This window comes from Typopeltis vanoorti, chromosome 1 (assembly GCF_054136105.1).
Source record: "Typopeltis vanoorti isolate ZY-2024b chromosome 1, IOZ_Tvanoo_1.0, whole genome shotgun sequence".
NCBI lineage: Eukaryota > Metazoa > Arthropoda > Arachnida > Uropygi > Thelyphonidae > Typopeltis > Typopeltis vanoorti.
In genome coordinates this window covers 153,370,173-153,386,364 of record NC_143549.1, presented here as the reverse complement: position 1 = coordinate 153,386,364, position 16,192 = coordinate 153,370,173, and the positions used below count along the sequence as shown (strand labels likewise).

General features: G+C 35.8%; 1 protein-coding gene across 1 annotated transcript in view; it reads right to left on the bottom strand.

Moving 5' to 3' along the window:
* Nucleotides 1-16,192, bottom strand: part of LOC150110552 (serine/threonine-protein kinase 10-like) — a 283,018-nt gene that overhangs the window by 217,658 nt on the left and 49,168 nt on the right. Inside the window, exon 5 of the mRNA XM_090399708.1 lies at nt 7,106-7,300. Within this exon, the coding sequence (XP_090255834.1) occupies nt 7,106-7,300 (195 nt within the window). The remainder of the gene's footprint in view (nt 1-7,105; nt 7,301-16,192) is intronic.

Sequence of the window (16,192 nt, the reverse complement as noted above, 5' to 3'; positions counted from 1 at the left end):
TTCAGGCTTTTGACAGATTTATCCAGCTCAAGTATTGACATATACAACTGTTTGCATTCCTACTGAATATTTTTTTTTTTTTTTACGAATGTTCTCTCACTTGCCTGTTTCATTTATCAGTCTTGCAAATTAATGACTCTATAGACATCTAGAATATCATTATCTTCGATTTTCATATCACCTTTATCTGATTATTTTACAGTAATCATTTCTCCAACAAGCATACTTCTATTTTCATATTTAATTTATTATATTCACTAAACACTATATTTAAAAAGTTAAGTGTTATCTATAGAACAGATAAGATTTTCTCCGAAAATGGTACGGACTAGAAAAGGATGCATAACAAATTCTAGCATTTTCTTCCTCAAGTTCTGACTTATAACTTAAATACAGAGTATGAATTGCTTTATGTAATGTTTGATCTACCCAATAGAATTGTAGCATTCTAATAAGCTTTTTTTCAGGGCACCTTGTCTTATCATAATGCAACAATATTTTGACTATAGAAACCAACACAGTTTCAAACTTAATGATAAACAAAGCATGAGATCAAGAAATTTGAAGTATGTTTTCAAATGTATGACTATGCCCCCTGGATGCAGTCAAAGGTGGCCATTTATTATGTTAATCAGAAGACAACATTCTCTCAAATACCTGGGTGTTTGAGAGCTACAGGACAATCCTAGTTTAATCTAATTAAACTAGGATTGTCCTGTAGAGCATAATATGATTCACAGAAAGTGAAACAGTCTTCTATCATAACAGTATTGTATGCCCACAGTTCATAGAACCTGGCCTGGCAGATTGCCAAGAATAGTCTATTCATGGTGAAGGGTAGAAAGAAATAAAGGATTACAAATGGCCATCAACAGCCGCTTGCTTTATAGGTAAACTTTTCCAACTATTATACAAGCAAAATAGTTACCACTTTAAAAACTACAATGTTCATAAAAGAAAAGTTAATTTTCCGATGTGTAATAATAAACAACTCATCCCACAAGATGGATTGATTACCCTATTATCGGAATGGATTCTCCTTCTTCTGATATGCGCCGAAGCGTCGAAGGTCTCGCATCTGTGGGTGTAAGGTACCTCTCCATGTTAGTGTTTTGCACACTGCCATCTAAACCACTTTTACACATTTATTCCATAATTATAAAATTTTGGTAGTGTTCTCTTCATACAACTCCAGATCTGCACTATCCATAACAAGAAAATGTAAGCAAAAGAATGATGGTTGCCAATTCAATGGAAATAATTGCAGAAAGACAGCTGAAACAGTACATCTTGAATGGAAAAAAATACAAGGGTATGAAAAGTTGTGATATTCACCTTGAAAGAATTGAGGTAAAACCATGTAACTTACACATCATCCTACATATTCCCCACAAAGTGTTATAAACTTGTTACAGTGCTACTGCATCATTTGCAGTAGCTCTGAAAAAAAAAAAAGTCTTTCCTTTGTGCACAAACCAGTCCTCAGCTGCAGATATGACTTCATCATCTGTAGTAAATTTTGTTCCTTTCAAGTGTTTCTTTAAATCTGGAAATAGAAAATAGTCATATGGGGCCAGGTCTGGTGAATAGGATGGGCAAGACAGACACTGAAAGCCCAAGTTGTGTACTGTCTGTTCGGTTTCATGAGCAGTGTGAGCAGGTGCACTGCTCTGCAAAAGCAACATGCAGAGGAGTGTTGCTTTTGCAGTTTCCTGCAGCATTCTATCTTCAGTACTTCCTTAATTACTTCAGAGCTGTTGAATGTACTGCTGCAATAACAGTTTTGCCTTTTTTTTTTTTTTTTTTTTTTTTTGAGGTACTTGGTAAGGATTACATCATCTATATCCCAAAAGATAATGGCAAGAACCTTCCCTGCAGACTTTTGGGTTCAGAACTTCTTTGGCCATGGAAAACCTTTGTGTCTCCACTCCATTGACTGTTGTTTGGTCTCTGGATCATAGTGATGAAGTTATGTTTCATCAACAGTCACAATACTAGCCAAAACATTTGCACCTGATTTTTCAAAACGACCCAAAATCCCTTGAGGTGACAGCACATGTTCTCTCTTTTGGTTGGCATTCAAGCATTTGAGGACCTACTTCACTGAGAGCTTCTGCATGTCCAGATATTGGTGGTAAATGACTCCAACCTCATTCCCTGGATATCCCCCAGAGTCTTTGTAATGTTTTTGGCTGGTATTCATCTATCATCAAGGATCATGGCATGCACTGCATCAATGTTTGCAGGTGTGATCGATCACACTTCCTGACCTGGGGGCATCTGTTGTCTTAAGATGTCCAGTTTTAAACTTGACAACCCATCTGCTAAATGTTGGATATGCTGGAGTACAGTCCCCTAAAGTCTCACACAAAGTTTGATGAATCTCAGCTGCAGACTTTTCTTGCAGGACGAAAAATTTATGGCCCAAACCTAACATGTTCACTGAGTACTGCACAATTTGTCCAATGAATAGGAAGAATGAAATGCCTATCATTAAATCTGTGAATAGAATAAGTGGTCATTGCAAACAAGTCATTTATGTACAGGAGAAATAAGGTAAGTAATAGGATACAGCCCTGAGACACTTCTGCCTTGGAGATAAAGCTCAAAAAGAGGGAACCATCTATCACAAAACAATGAAGGACAGATGAGAGAAAGCTTCCACTCTGATTACAGAAGGTGATATGTAACCAAAGGACGGTTTACCGAGCAAGTCTCGATGCCACACACATTTAAACATTTAGGAAATGTCAAGAGTGATAGCATGGTTCCCCATGCCTTTTTAGAGAAGGTTGAAAAGTTTGAAAGAAAGAGGGAGAGTAAAGGAGTTGCATCCAGCTGCCTTTGAAATGGACCAGAAGGCATAACTTCATTTGGACAGGAAGCAAGTTTTCTGGTTTATGAAGTCAGGTTTCAATTTGCTGACAACATTTATTGTGTGACTCAACATAGTCTGAGTATGAAGCTGGATTCTTATCACAACTTACTTATAGTGCTCACTTTTTTTCTGTCTTGAAAAGTGGGTGGAAATTTTGGAAATTCCAACCCATTTTTGGGAATGGAGGACTTGACACTGGTGAAGATAATTTCTGCGACTCACTCAGAGCAGCTGTTTGGATCAGAATGGAAGCAGTATTCTAACCATGGAAAGGAGTAGTAGAATTTCTGGAAATTTTTTTGCTTTTTAACCCAGCGTTAGTAAGGTGGCAGTGTCACAGATATTTCTTTCTATATCTTTGGGGTCTGTGACACCCCGCCTTACTAATACCAGGTTAATGCTGGAGTGCCATCTCCTGGCCTGTGACAGGTGTCTCTGTACACAAGTTACTGCAGCTGAGAAAACATTAGAGTGCCGATATTCCATCATTTTAGTGCTACTGCATCATAACATTAATGATCCATACGGAAGTTCACCTAGAGAAACTTTGTCATAACCTTTACTTCCTCTAAACAATCAAGTTTAGTTATCATTTTAGCATAAAACTAAGGTCAATCTGAACAACAGTCAGAAGACCTAATTAAATCATTCAACAGACAGTAGCAACAAGCAAATATATACAAAGAGCAGGGATTGCCACACATGGCATTAACTTGCTATACATTTTGTGACCTTTTGTATGTGGGTTAACTTTACAAATAAATAAATACATCTACCCTATACATATATAAAATGATAAGCCTTTTTATGTCACTTTTTGAAACTCAGGGGCTACCCTGAGGCCCCCCCCAATAAATAAATAAAACATCAACATGAGAGCTTATGACTTGTGCTTACTGGGAATTCATCATTCAAGGGTGACAATTACAAGACCTTATCCTCGTTACAAAAAATATTATTGGGGTTATGCAAGCATACACTGATTCCTTCATTGTTATGTATGTGGCCCCAGACATCGCAGGACATCCAAGTTAACATGCCACCTAACAACTCCAAGAACAGCACTATAAATGAAGGCAAATGAATTTCTTAAAGCAATCTTATAATTGAGAGATTACTGTATAGCAAAAAAGTAACTTATCAGAAATATCCATGTCAGTTGCAAGAATTCATACAAATAATAATGATATCCTTCATAGGTATACTTCTGTGTGTAACTATGAAGGAATTCCTTGAGAATAGGCTATATCTTTATCCTTTAATGTTGCATTTTTAACTGATTGTGAGATATAGTGTGCTTATACATAGCTATTAAAAACATTTGAGCTTTTCATCCTTTGTTTTTATTTTTGTTCAGAATAGGACATGTATCTCTTCATTAGAATAACTATGCTGGGTAACTCTGTGCAGTTATTGTTGTTTATAAATTACATATTTGAAACTATTTCTTGTGAAAGAAAGAATTTTGATGCATAGCAATATAAATGGGAAAAAATAACAGATCAATGCAGATGCTTTTACTGTCAATATTTTTCTTAATAAAAAATGAGGTTGTACTATTAGTATGCTATTAAATTTTAATCGACTAAACCTATTATGGATTAAATCATCTAATATAGATATCCTTTACTCTTCTAATAGAACTTATTTTATCCTCAGGCATACCTATTTGGTAATTCACTATCCTTGATACACCTAAAAAAAAAAAAAAATCTTTAGCAACAACTGTTCCAACAGGTTGGGCAGATCAAATCTCTCCAATTTTTTGTCTGTCCTCCCAAATTCTTCCTTCATGAACACTGTACCAGTTCAGGTTTCTTTTTTTTCCAGATCTCCTATCTGGTCTCTCCACCTTTTCTATGGTCTTCCTCTCCCTTCAAATTTCATTTCATACATTCTTCATGGTACTCTTTCTAAATTCATTCTCATTAAATGTCCAAAACTACTTCAAACAAGAGTTCATAAGCATTTCATCAACACTCGAATCAAACTATTCATAATGTCTGCATTTCTTATTCTATCTTTCCTTGTTTTTACCAACACTGTCCTTAATACTTTCATTTCCAATGCTTGGATTCTATACATCTATCTTTTTGCTAGTCTCCATGTCTCTGCTGCATGAGTTAAAACGGAAAAAAAATTTACTTTTGTTAATCAAAAGCATGATCTCATTATCAAAAGTGGACTACTTAACTGTTTGAAGACTCGAGAGGAGGAAGAACCCCCTCTCAAGTCTTCAAGGAACCCGCCTACCAGTCCGTAACTCAGGGGGTTGGGTGGCGTGCACGGGGGGGGGGATCCACCCTTTCAAGTTTTCAAAATTCAAGTCATCAGAATTCAAGGAATATTTTTGAGAACGTATATATTTTTGAAAAAATATAGTCCTATATTTTTTTCTATTTATGAGTTCTGTTAAGTTATTTACAGCCTTTATAGAGCGTTGAAGGTTTATTTGAAGGCATGCCAGGGAAGTAGTGCTGTTTCTGCTAGCTTTATTATTGCTTTCCATAATCTGTGTTTTGAAAGCTGTCTGTAGTAGTTTTATGTCAGGCAGTCTTTACTTAGTGCCATGTGTTTGCAGTCGTTTTTGGTTTTGGCATGCTTGTTGTGATTTTGGCAATTTATGCAGCTCATCTCAGACTTATTTTGTGGGCACTCACTGAACTTATGTTCTTTAGAGCAGAATGGACAGGTAGTTCCCCCCCACCCGCAGTCTTGTGTGTGATGGTAGAATTTAATGCAGTTAAAGCACTTCAGAACGTTTACGTAGTCTGCACAATGGCAAATTCTCCACAGAATTTTGACACCAGTTTTTAGCAATTTGGTCCTCACCGTTGGATCAACTTCAATAATGAAGTTTCTCTTGTTCGGTTTTTTATTTGTCACGATAAATTTCTGTGTCAGCTTTGTATCAGTTCTGAAGAATTCTTCATTCTGCATGCGGATTGAGTCGATTACGTTCTTCATATCAATTTAATTGGAATATCATATATAATTAGTCTTGGAAGATATTTCTTGCTGGGATTTGCTACTAATGTGTCATTGCATTCCTTTGCGATTTCATTATGTAGCAAGTCCATGTCAGTATTTTCTTTGGATTCAATTAAGACGACTCCGTTATTAATACTTTTCATTTTTGTTATTCCGATTTTGATTTTCCTTGGATCTATTTTTTTCTTTGATGATATTTTTTGTTTACTCGCTGATTAGTTTATAGCATGAATAGTTTTCAAATTCCTCTTTGTTTTTATTATTGTTTTTAATGACTTGCGAGTATAGCTGAGTAGGTTGAGCTAAGCTAACCTGTTCATGGTTGTTTGTAGCTGCCTGTAGTTCTAATGCTATTTTAGTTTCATTTTTCATTTTATTGAAAAACCTTCGTTAGTTCACTAACTGTGATTAGTATGTCCTTTTTTAAATCGTTTCTTAAATTACTGCTTACTTTGGCAATGTTACGCAGCAAATCTAGGGCTTTTTCGAACTCTATTTCGTCCTGTGCTGCCATGTTATTTAATTATTTAAAGTTGTGTGTTATAGCCTTCCTATTGAACAGCTATGCTTTCTAAGATACAGAGTTTAAGATAGTGTACTTACAGTTTTCCTGCTTGTTCCTAGAAGTGACAATTCCATTGAATAGGCTTCAGTAGCAACAGTTGGGAGGGGGGGGGTGTTAGCCCTTGCTGTAGCAGCTAATCCTATTATGACCAAGACGTTGTCCTTCAAGTAGCTGAACAATAGATAGTCTGACCAGCAGTATTCAGTTCATAAAGAGAGAATAAAATTTCACTCATATGCACTTAGAACTATGAAACTATAGAGTAATTACTCACTGCTAGATAAAGCACTGAACGAGCTATCAGGCAATGCTAGATACATCCAGTTTTTCTGTTCAATACTGCACTAATTCAAGATAAAAGCAGGATCGATTTCAGGCAAGTCCGTTCACATCCAAGCTTGTGCGACTTGTCCTGTGTGTGCGTGTGTGTGTGCATGCGCAAACACAACATGTATTAACTGTAAACTAAGATAAAGTAACAAGAAAAATTATAACAGATGGCCAAAAAAATCTGCCACCAAGCTATGTAAATAAATAGGACATGTTGCTATTCTGGTGTTTGACATTAGATGTGAGATTCTGTTGTCTATATAAGCAAAAATCAAATATGAAAAGAAAAGTTAATTCAACTAAAATTAACTAAATCGACTAAGCAATGGCATATACATTACCATTTTGATGGTTGAAATAAAGTTGGTGGATCTGCCTTTTGAATCTTTAGCAATACTCGCATTGGTGACATTTCATGATTTGGTGGATCCATTTGGGCAAATTCAATTAAGGTAATTCCAAGACTCCAAATATCTGATCTGTAGTCATATGGGTTATCCCGAATTGTTTCACATAATACCACTTCGGGTGCCATCCTACACTTGCAAAAGAAAACAGCTCTGAAGAATTATGTAATGATGACCAATTTTTATTAGATTAATAAAATATAGCCAGACATTAATACTCTGTCCTAGATTCTGCAACCTCTCATGTGAGACTGAATTTAAATATAAATCTGACAGATTAGTAAACTTATAGAGACAAAGAGGACTGGCTTTTATTATATTTTTTAATGCATAAAGTATAGAAAGCAGGTAGAAATCAATGCTGTATGATGTCAGGGAAAGACTGCCTGATTTTATATGGGTGAGAGGGGGTTAAGAGTAATAAAACATGCAGAATGCTTATAACAGACAGTCAAGCAAATTTATCTTTATTATTAAAAGTGTTACAATACTTGTGCTATGTTAGTCATCAGAACATAATAGTGTGTGAAATGATATAACCTATGAAAGGTATGCAACAGGGAGTAATTTTTTTTTTCAATAAAATTATCTAAATGCATTTCATAATAAAACAGCACATAGTTGGTCTTCTAATAAAGAATATGCAAAAAACAAGTGACCTTTCCTTTTTTTCAAGAAAATATTAAACAGCTAAAAATTACACTAATTTAACCAAAAAAAAAAACAAGCAAAGTTTAAGAAAAAATTTAAATGAAAGATTTTTTTTTTTTTTTTTTTTTTTTTTGGAAATCTGCTCAAAACACTAAAAGAACTATCCACTACATTTTAATTAAAAAAAAAGAAAAGAAAAAAGAAAAGAAAGCTTTCTTTGGCAACCTGTTCTAAAACAAAACCCATGTATGGAATTGTAAGTCATTAACTAGAACAGTGCTGCACCTTTGGGGAAACAGGTGAGGAGCATCACCCACAAGAGTAAGTCAGAGTTGATATTTGGAGAGAAAAAGCCAGCAAACTTCCAAATCTACTGAGATCATCTGTGTGTAATAAACGGATGGTAATTTTTGTCTGTTTTGGTACTGACATATCATTTAGAGTAAATGAATATGGCTCAGTCATGATCACAGTCACACAAAGACAACGACTTCAGTTAGAGACCTTCAGATTTTGAAAATTGGAATGTCTGTGCATAACTTGGGAGTGCAAACTGAATATTTTTTCGCATTAAAAAATGTGGTCCGTGTATTCTCATGAGAGGCTCTGTAGCTCAGTCAATATAGACAAAGTCCTTTGGTCAGAAAGATCTGGGTTCGATTCCCATCAGTGACATGAGGAATCTCTCTCTTTCGACAAAAGGTGAGTTAGCCAGTCTCATATGGAGGTAGGGAATTTTTTTCACCCAGAAACCCAGATTTTTCGTCCCCCAGAACAGGCAAACCGTTCTGACTGTAGTCAGTGAACACACACAGGCTACACAGAATGCACAATATCATTTATAAGATCGTGATGCACATCTACTTGTAATCTATGAATCCAGCCTTGAATGAGTGTTCATGTGAAAAATATGGATGTAGAATGTTTTAATGCACCTGCAGCCACATATTTTTTTAAATTTGGTGCTTTCCCACAATATATTATCTTGTTGTATTTCAAGAGTTGAGAACAAATACTGAAGATTTGTTCTTTTTCTCTGACTACTTATCAAAAAAAAAACAAATCTCTAATACATAAATGCATAAAAAATGAGTTAAATTTTGATGGGGTTGAATGGATACATTGAATGGACATTTTTGTTTAATATTTATTTTAAAATCTGAATGTTATCAAAAGGTCCACTCCACGGACCTTTTGATAACATTCTAATTTCCAATCAAGATCAGTTTTCTCTTCTTGGTCTCACTTTCATGTCAAGCTTATCCTGGCATAAAACACATCACATCCACAGTCTCAACTTCCAAAAAGCTTGTTTAATATCAAACACTACTCTCATGCTCAACTCTTAACTCTTCATAAATGCCAAATCTGACTGATATTTGAATACTGTTTCACATGTGGGATGATGCACCTAAGAACTCTTGGCTGTATACAGCCAAGATCATCTGTTAGGTGGGTTCAGGAGAAACCACCTAACAGATGATCTCTTTCTCTCTCACGCACTTCCTCCAGTCACTTTCTCACACACAAAGTTTTTGTGACATCATCTTTACTATATGGGCATCCACTCATTCAAGCAACACCATTATACAACTTGCATGGATGATCTCTCTCTCTCACTCTATTAAGACATTTATTGAAAAATTCTTGTGTGTCAATTTATAGATCCCCTTTAATAACTTATAAGTTTCTATCATGTCCCCTTTTTTCTGCTTATGAACTAAAATTTGCAACCCACACACCTTCAACCTATCCTCATAAAAAAGAATTCCATGAACCTGTCATGAGTTTGGTCACTTGTCTGAATCCTTGCCACCACCTTCTGATCCCCAAGAAACCCAAGGTAACCAAATCTGTGCACAGTAATCATGATGCAGCCAAATCATAACCTCATACAGAAGGTTTTTCGACATCCACATAACCCTTTGAGCTATTTTGCAAATTTTTTCAATATGCCCTCTGAACTTCAATTCTATCCACAAGTCCCAGGCCTCATCAATACTGCAATCCAGTACCATCAACCTTACATTTTGCAACAAACTAACAATCGTTATCCTTCACCAATAATGCCAATTTATTCAAATCTTCCTGTAGGATGTCTACATCACCTTTATCAACTACCAGCCTCCATAGTATTTGATCGTCAGCAAACACTGAATAATTCCAATTAAATCATTTCTATATAATTAATATACAAATCAACAAGTAGTTGGAGACAAGTCACTAGCAATTAGATTTAAAAATACACGTAAGTGTCCCATTTCCTCCAATAGCAAGACTAGTACAGAACCCTGAGGCATTCCACTAATCACCCTCATTCTCCTGGATTCCCCACAACCACATAAAACTGAAGCATGTATGCCAGATGCCCATATTCACTCCCAATTACTCTAACTTTTGTAATAGTTTTCCACGCAGTATCAAATACCTTTGCAAAGTCCATCAGTATCATGGTATAGCCATTTCCCTTATCTAATTCTGCTGTGACTATTATAAAAATGGAAATTATACAGGAATCTCTCACTTTACACAGTGTGAAATAACACACTTATTAAATTAACATAGTTAATAATTTGATACAATTTATTTAACACACGTTAAAAAAAAATCACTTAACATGGGGTTTTTGCCAAGAGTTGCTTTATAATTTCAAAATGATGCATGCAACTTCATAAACAGCGTCAGCTCTAGTTACCAATGCGACAGAGTGAAACATACATATGTTCTATGAATGTCTTAAGTGTTATGGTTCAAGCTATGCCTAAATAAGCCGCTGTTATAGAAATTTTCATATCAAAAAATTATCCTTCAACAAAAACTATAGATTAAAATAAGAGTAAAACAGCAAGTGCCAAAACCTTGAATTCAGAGATATGAGTGTGGTGATAAGACAAAAATCACACTTGAAGGACACAAATAAAGGACATAACTTCAAAACAAATAACTTATGGATATCCAATTAACCTTGATCACAGCATATAAGTGCCAGAATGAAAATGCAAACAAAACCATAAGGTGTGGACACAGGAAAAAACGAAAGTCAGCACAAACCACCTTGTTGAAATATATCTCACAAAAATAATTCTTTAAAATATACTTGTATGTATAATTATGAATACATATTAAACAGTTATTAATAAATTTGCAATTGTTTTAAACATTTTATTATAGTTATACTGGCAGTAAAAAAGGTTATAAGCAAATCATCATCATCAAATTCTTCAAGGGGTCTACTGGATACGATAGTACTACATGAAAAATTTACATCATTACTAACTTCCTATCTACAATTTTCCTCCAAATCAGTCTGTTACTTGTCAAGACTCCAACATTATCAGATCTTCTATTTCTATCGTCTAAGGCACTTTGTATCGTATCAATCCACCTATATCTTGGTCTTCCTCTGGGTCGTTTTCCTGCCAACCTGGCAGAGAACACTCGTTATGCTAATCTTTTCTCGTTTAATGACCATACTACCTGGGATTAGCTCTGCTAATGCATTCCTGGACTGACAATATCAAGTTCTTTCCTAATATCCTGGTTTTTAATATGATATTGCCATTGATGCCATCTGTTCATGCCTCTAATCTTTCTCAGGACCCCTCACATCTGCAGTCTCTAGTCTTCGGTCAAGTATTTTACTTCTGACCCAGCTCTTAGATCCATAAGTTAAAACTGGTTTGAACAGTCTTGTATACAGCTAATTTAGTATTCGGACTAATTTCTCTCTTATTCCATATGAATTTATTCAATTGATTTCCTACCATACCAGCTTTGATGATTCTGTTATCTGTTTCCATATTTAATTTACCATCTTCACTAAAAATCGTGCCTAAGTAGCCGAAATATTTTACTTGTTCCACAGGTTCTCTGTTCACAACGCAGTTGACATTTTCAACGATTCTGCCTATTTTCATTGTCTTTGTCTTTTTTTTTTGCTGACCTTCATACCATATCTATTACAACAGTTACTCAATTTAGTGAAAGAATCTTGCAAACTTGTAGCAGATTTATTTAGAAGTATAACATCGTCCACATAAAGCAAAGAGCTGACATTAACATCTCCAATTCTGATATCATTTTTAATACAACTATCCTTCATAATGTGATCCATATAGATAATGAATAACAGAGGGGATAATGTACAGGGTGTTCGGGATAAATTTGACAGTTTCGTAAGGAAAAAGAAAATCTTCTTTGTATCTATTAAATTTAATGAATTGACAAAAAAACATTACAGGCAGAGTTAATTACAATACTATCAACAAGATTTACTCAAAATAACCACCATTAGCATCGATCACAGCTTCAATTCTGCTTCGGAACCTCGAACAAGCTGATGCTACAGTCTCCCTGGGAAGGGCCGCAAAAACTGTTTTAATTTTATCCATTAACTGGGCTTTTGTATTACTGGAAGTGCGATTGGTGTCTTTTTCAACTGCGCCCCATACAAAATAATCCATGGGGTTAAGGTCTGGGGAGTTTGGAGGCCAAACATTTGGACTGGTGAAGTCGTAGAAATTTTCAGACAACCATTTTTGACTTTTCCCAGAGGTGTGGCAAGGGGTCGAATCCTGCTGCCATACATACGGCCTACCATTGGCTACCCTTGTTATCCAGGGCTTGGCTACAGTTAGCAACTCCACGAACAAAGCCCGAATTCCAATGCCAGGGTTCTTCAACACCTGTTCCTGCAGATTTGCGAGGAATTCTGCTGTACGAACGCAATCAGATCGTCTGCTAGGGATCTTTCTTCTTGCTACATCCTCGTAGTCACCATTGCAAGTCTCTAGTTCATGCCTGATTGTTTTTACTGTATTCAGGGAGCATTGGGCAGCAGTCGTAATATCCTTATTTTGATGGCGGGCACGAATCATCATGATACAAGTTATTCTCTTCCATGATTCAGTTGGGTTCCAGCTATCCATCCTTTCTGACATCTTGTATGTGAATGAAGAAGGGTCCAAACTTTTAAATGAAGAGAAGTGTGTGTTAATACATGTAACTTACGGAAAAATATAATTAATTATAAATATGTCAAATTTATCCCGAACACCCTGTATATCCTTGTCTCACACCAGATTTAACATTAAACCATCTTCCTGTACTTCCTTCAATTCTAACTGCTGACTTACAACTCAAATAAAGAACTAAGTATTGCTTGATATAATGCCCCACTGACATCATATAACTGTAGAGTATTGAATAGCTTATCTTTTGGCACCTTGTCATATGCCTTTTCCAGATCGGCAGAACTTAAATACAGATCTTTGTTATATTCCCATGCTTTCTCAACTATTTGTCGTAAAGTGAAGATCTGATCCTGACAGCCCCTATTTGGCCTGAATCCAGCTTGTTCTTCACCAAGCTTTTCTTCCACAATTCTTCTCAACCGTTTCTCAAGTATACTTGCATAAATCTTGCCAAGAACACTTAGTAGGGAAATACCTTTGTAATTCTCACATTCAGTTTTATTTCCCTTTTTATATATGGGTACTATGAGAGCTCTACTCCAATCATCGGGAATTTGTCCCTCTGTCAAGGTCTTTTGAACTATGCAGTGCAGTCACTGTTAAGACTTTTATACCACCAAACTTCAGCATTTCTGGTCGAATATCATCTACTCCAGCTGCCTTCTCACATTTCAGACTTTTGATGGCATTTCTACTTCAAGTATGGATATATATTCTTGACTGTGTGCCTGGTGAGTGTTTTTTTACCATTGTACTATCAATGCTTGTTTCATTTAGCAATTTTTCAAAGTAGTTACTCCATTGTTCAAGGATATCTTTTTTCTCCTGTTTTCATGTTACCTTTATCATCTCTAACTACTTTTACAGCACTCTTTCCTCCATTTCTAAACTTCTTCAACAACCTCCAGAATATTTTGCCACCTTATTGATATTTATTTGTTATGTTCTTGCCAATTTCCCATGACTTTTGTTTAGCTAGTTTTACACAGTGTTTAACTTTCTTACATTTGTCTCTGTATTCTCTAAGTGCACAAGCTGACTTATTTGCCAGGAGCTTTTGATATGCTTCCTTTCCCTCACTGCCTCTTTAACTTCCTATGTCCACCATGGAGTTCTAATTTTTCTATCCTCGCAGACAACCTCCCCACATGCCTCTCTTGCTGAATCAATTCAGGATTTCCTTCAAGGCTTGCCACTGAATCTCCAAGGTTTGGTTCCTGTTCTCAAATTCTTTCATTTTTTCTTCAATAAGCTTTGTGTATTTGAGTCTACAGTTCACATCTGAGAGTTGCTCCACTTTTATTCGCTTTAAAACTTCCTTACATGTTATTCTTTTCAATAGGAAATTCAGTTTTATCCTGCTCAAGACTAAAAATGATCACTTCCAATTTCAAATCCTCTGTACACTCTGGTGTCCTGCACCAAATAGAAAACATCACTATTATCAATAACATAGTCAATGAGACTTTTCTTATTCCTTGCCTCTTCTCTCCATGTGAATTTGTGCACATTTTTATGTTGGAACATGGGGTTAATAATAACCAGTCCATATCCTGAGCAGAAATCCAACAGGTATTTGCCATTATTATTAGCTTTGCTCTGTTCTCCAAATTTTCCCAAAATATTTTTGTATGTCTTACAATCATTTCCTAGTGTGCTATTTAGATCATCAACAAGGACCAACTTTTCCTTTTTCATTGTGTCAGCTGCTCTTACTAAAGCATCAAAAAATTCCTCCACTTCTATCTTAGTAGAACCTTCTGTGGAGCATAGGCACAATAAGTCTCACTGTCCAATTCCCCATTCTGATATTTGCCCACATCACTCCACTTCAGATTGCCTGCCATTCAAGAAGATTAGCCTCGAATTTTGTGTTGAATACTATGACTACTCCTTTTCCTTGATTGTTATTGCTTGAATATAACATTTTGTATTTATTACTCAGAAATATCTCACCAGTTTTTGTATTTTTTGTTTCAGTCACCCCTATTATGTCAATCTGGCACTTATCTAATTCCTCAGCTAGCTCCGTTTCTTTGCCATTCAGTTTTCTTATGTTGATAGTACCGATATTTAACTCTGATGATATTGAGTTGGATTGTGCTTTCCAATTTGTTCCAGTAACTGACTTTTCACTGTTCACCCTGGCGAAAACAACAGGGGCCTTGTGTAACCGGGCGACGCCCCCAGCCGGCATGAAATTTTGTCATGTTGTACCATCATTTTGTATATTGGTTTAAGCCAATAAGAATACAATTTGGTTGGTTAAATCCCAAACTGCCAGCCCATCTTCGTTCGTTCAGTATCCATGTAGATACCCAACAAGGTGCACCACGAGATGGTGAGGATTGGACATTAGGTCAGAAGCCCTGGTCGGTTCTCCGCATTCCTTTAAAGGCTATAGGTAACTTCACGAGCTTTGCTCCACCAAACTGAACATTGCCATTCCTTTAATCATGTAAGAAGACAAGTAGCCTTTCTAAATCACTTAGGGAATTGAAACAACGTAGATCCGAATATAAATTAAATTATACTTTAATAAATATTTCCGATATTTCGGCAATGTCACATTGCCATTTTCAAAAGGAACTTACAAAAAGGCAGGTGCATGCAGGCACTAACAATATATTGTTATTGTTAGTGCCTGTGTGCAATAACAATAATAATATATTGTTATTGTTAGTGCCTGTGTGCACCTGCCTTTTTGTAAGTTCCTTTTGAAAATGGCAATGTGACATTGCCGAAATATCGGAAATATTTATTAAAGTATAATTTAATTTATATTCGGATCTACGTTGTTTCAATTCCCTAAGTGATTTAGAAATGCATAACCAATGTATAAGCTTGTCTACGAGAAAAGACAAGCAGCCACTGGTCAACATTCATATACATTTCAAATAGAAACATCAAACCAACTTTTCTTTCCTTAATTCTATGTAACATGTGTTCTTTGGAACAGCCACCATTATTCTGTTTGTCCTAATGGTGCACACTCCCCCAGCTTTTCAATAAACTTTATAAATTATACTTAACAAGAAATTGTATTCTTATTTAATCCTTTATCCAAGTGTAAGCAACAAAATAGGCTCTAGAACCACATGATGTGTGACAGGTTGCTCCATCCTGTTGGAATACCTGTTCACAAAATGGAATGATTTTTGCACAATACATCCAATACATCGATAGGCAAAGTGTTAAGGATTTTCTGTAGTGACTGCCTCAGTATCCCAAGTTTTATTGCTGTTCAACATTGACTGTGTTTCAGAGACTATAACACTTACTCCAGCACATGCTAATGATTCTCATTTGTGTGAACAGTTCGTTGTCTTCCCGAATGCCCTTTGTATTGCAGCAGAACTCTCCACGTACATCAGAATCTCTTAATTAAGGCAATGAC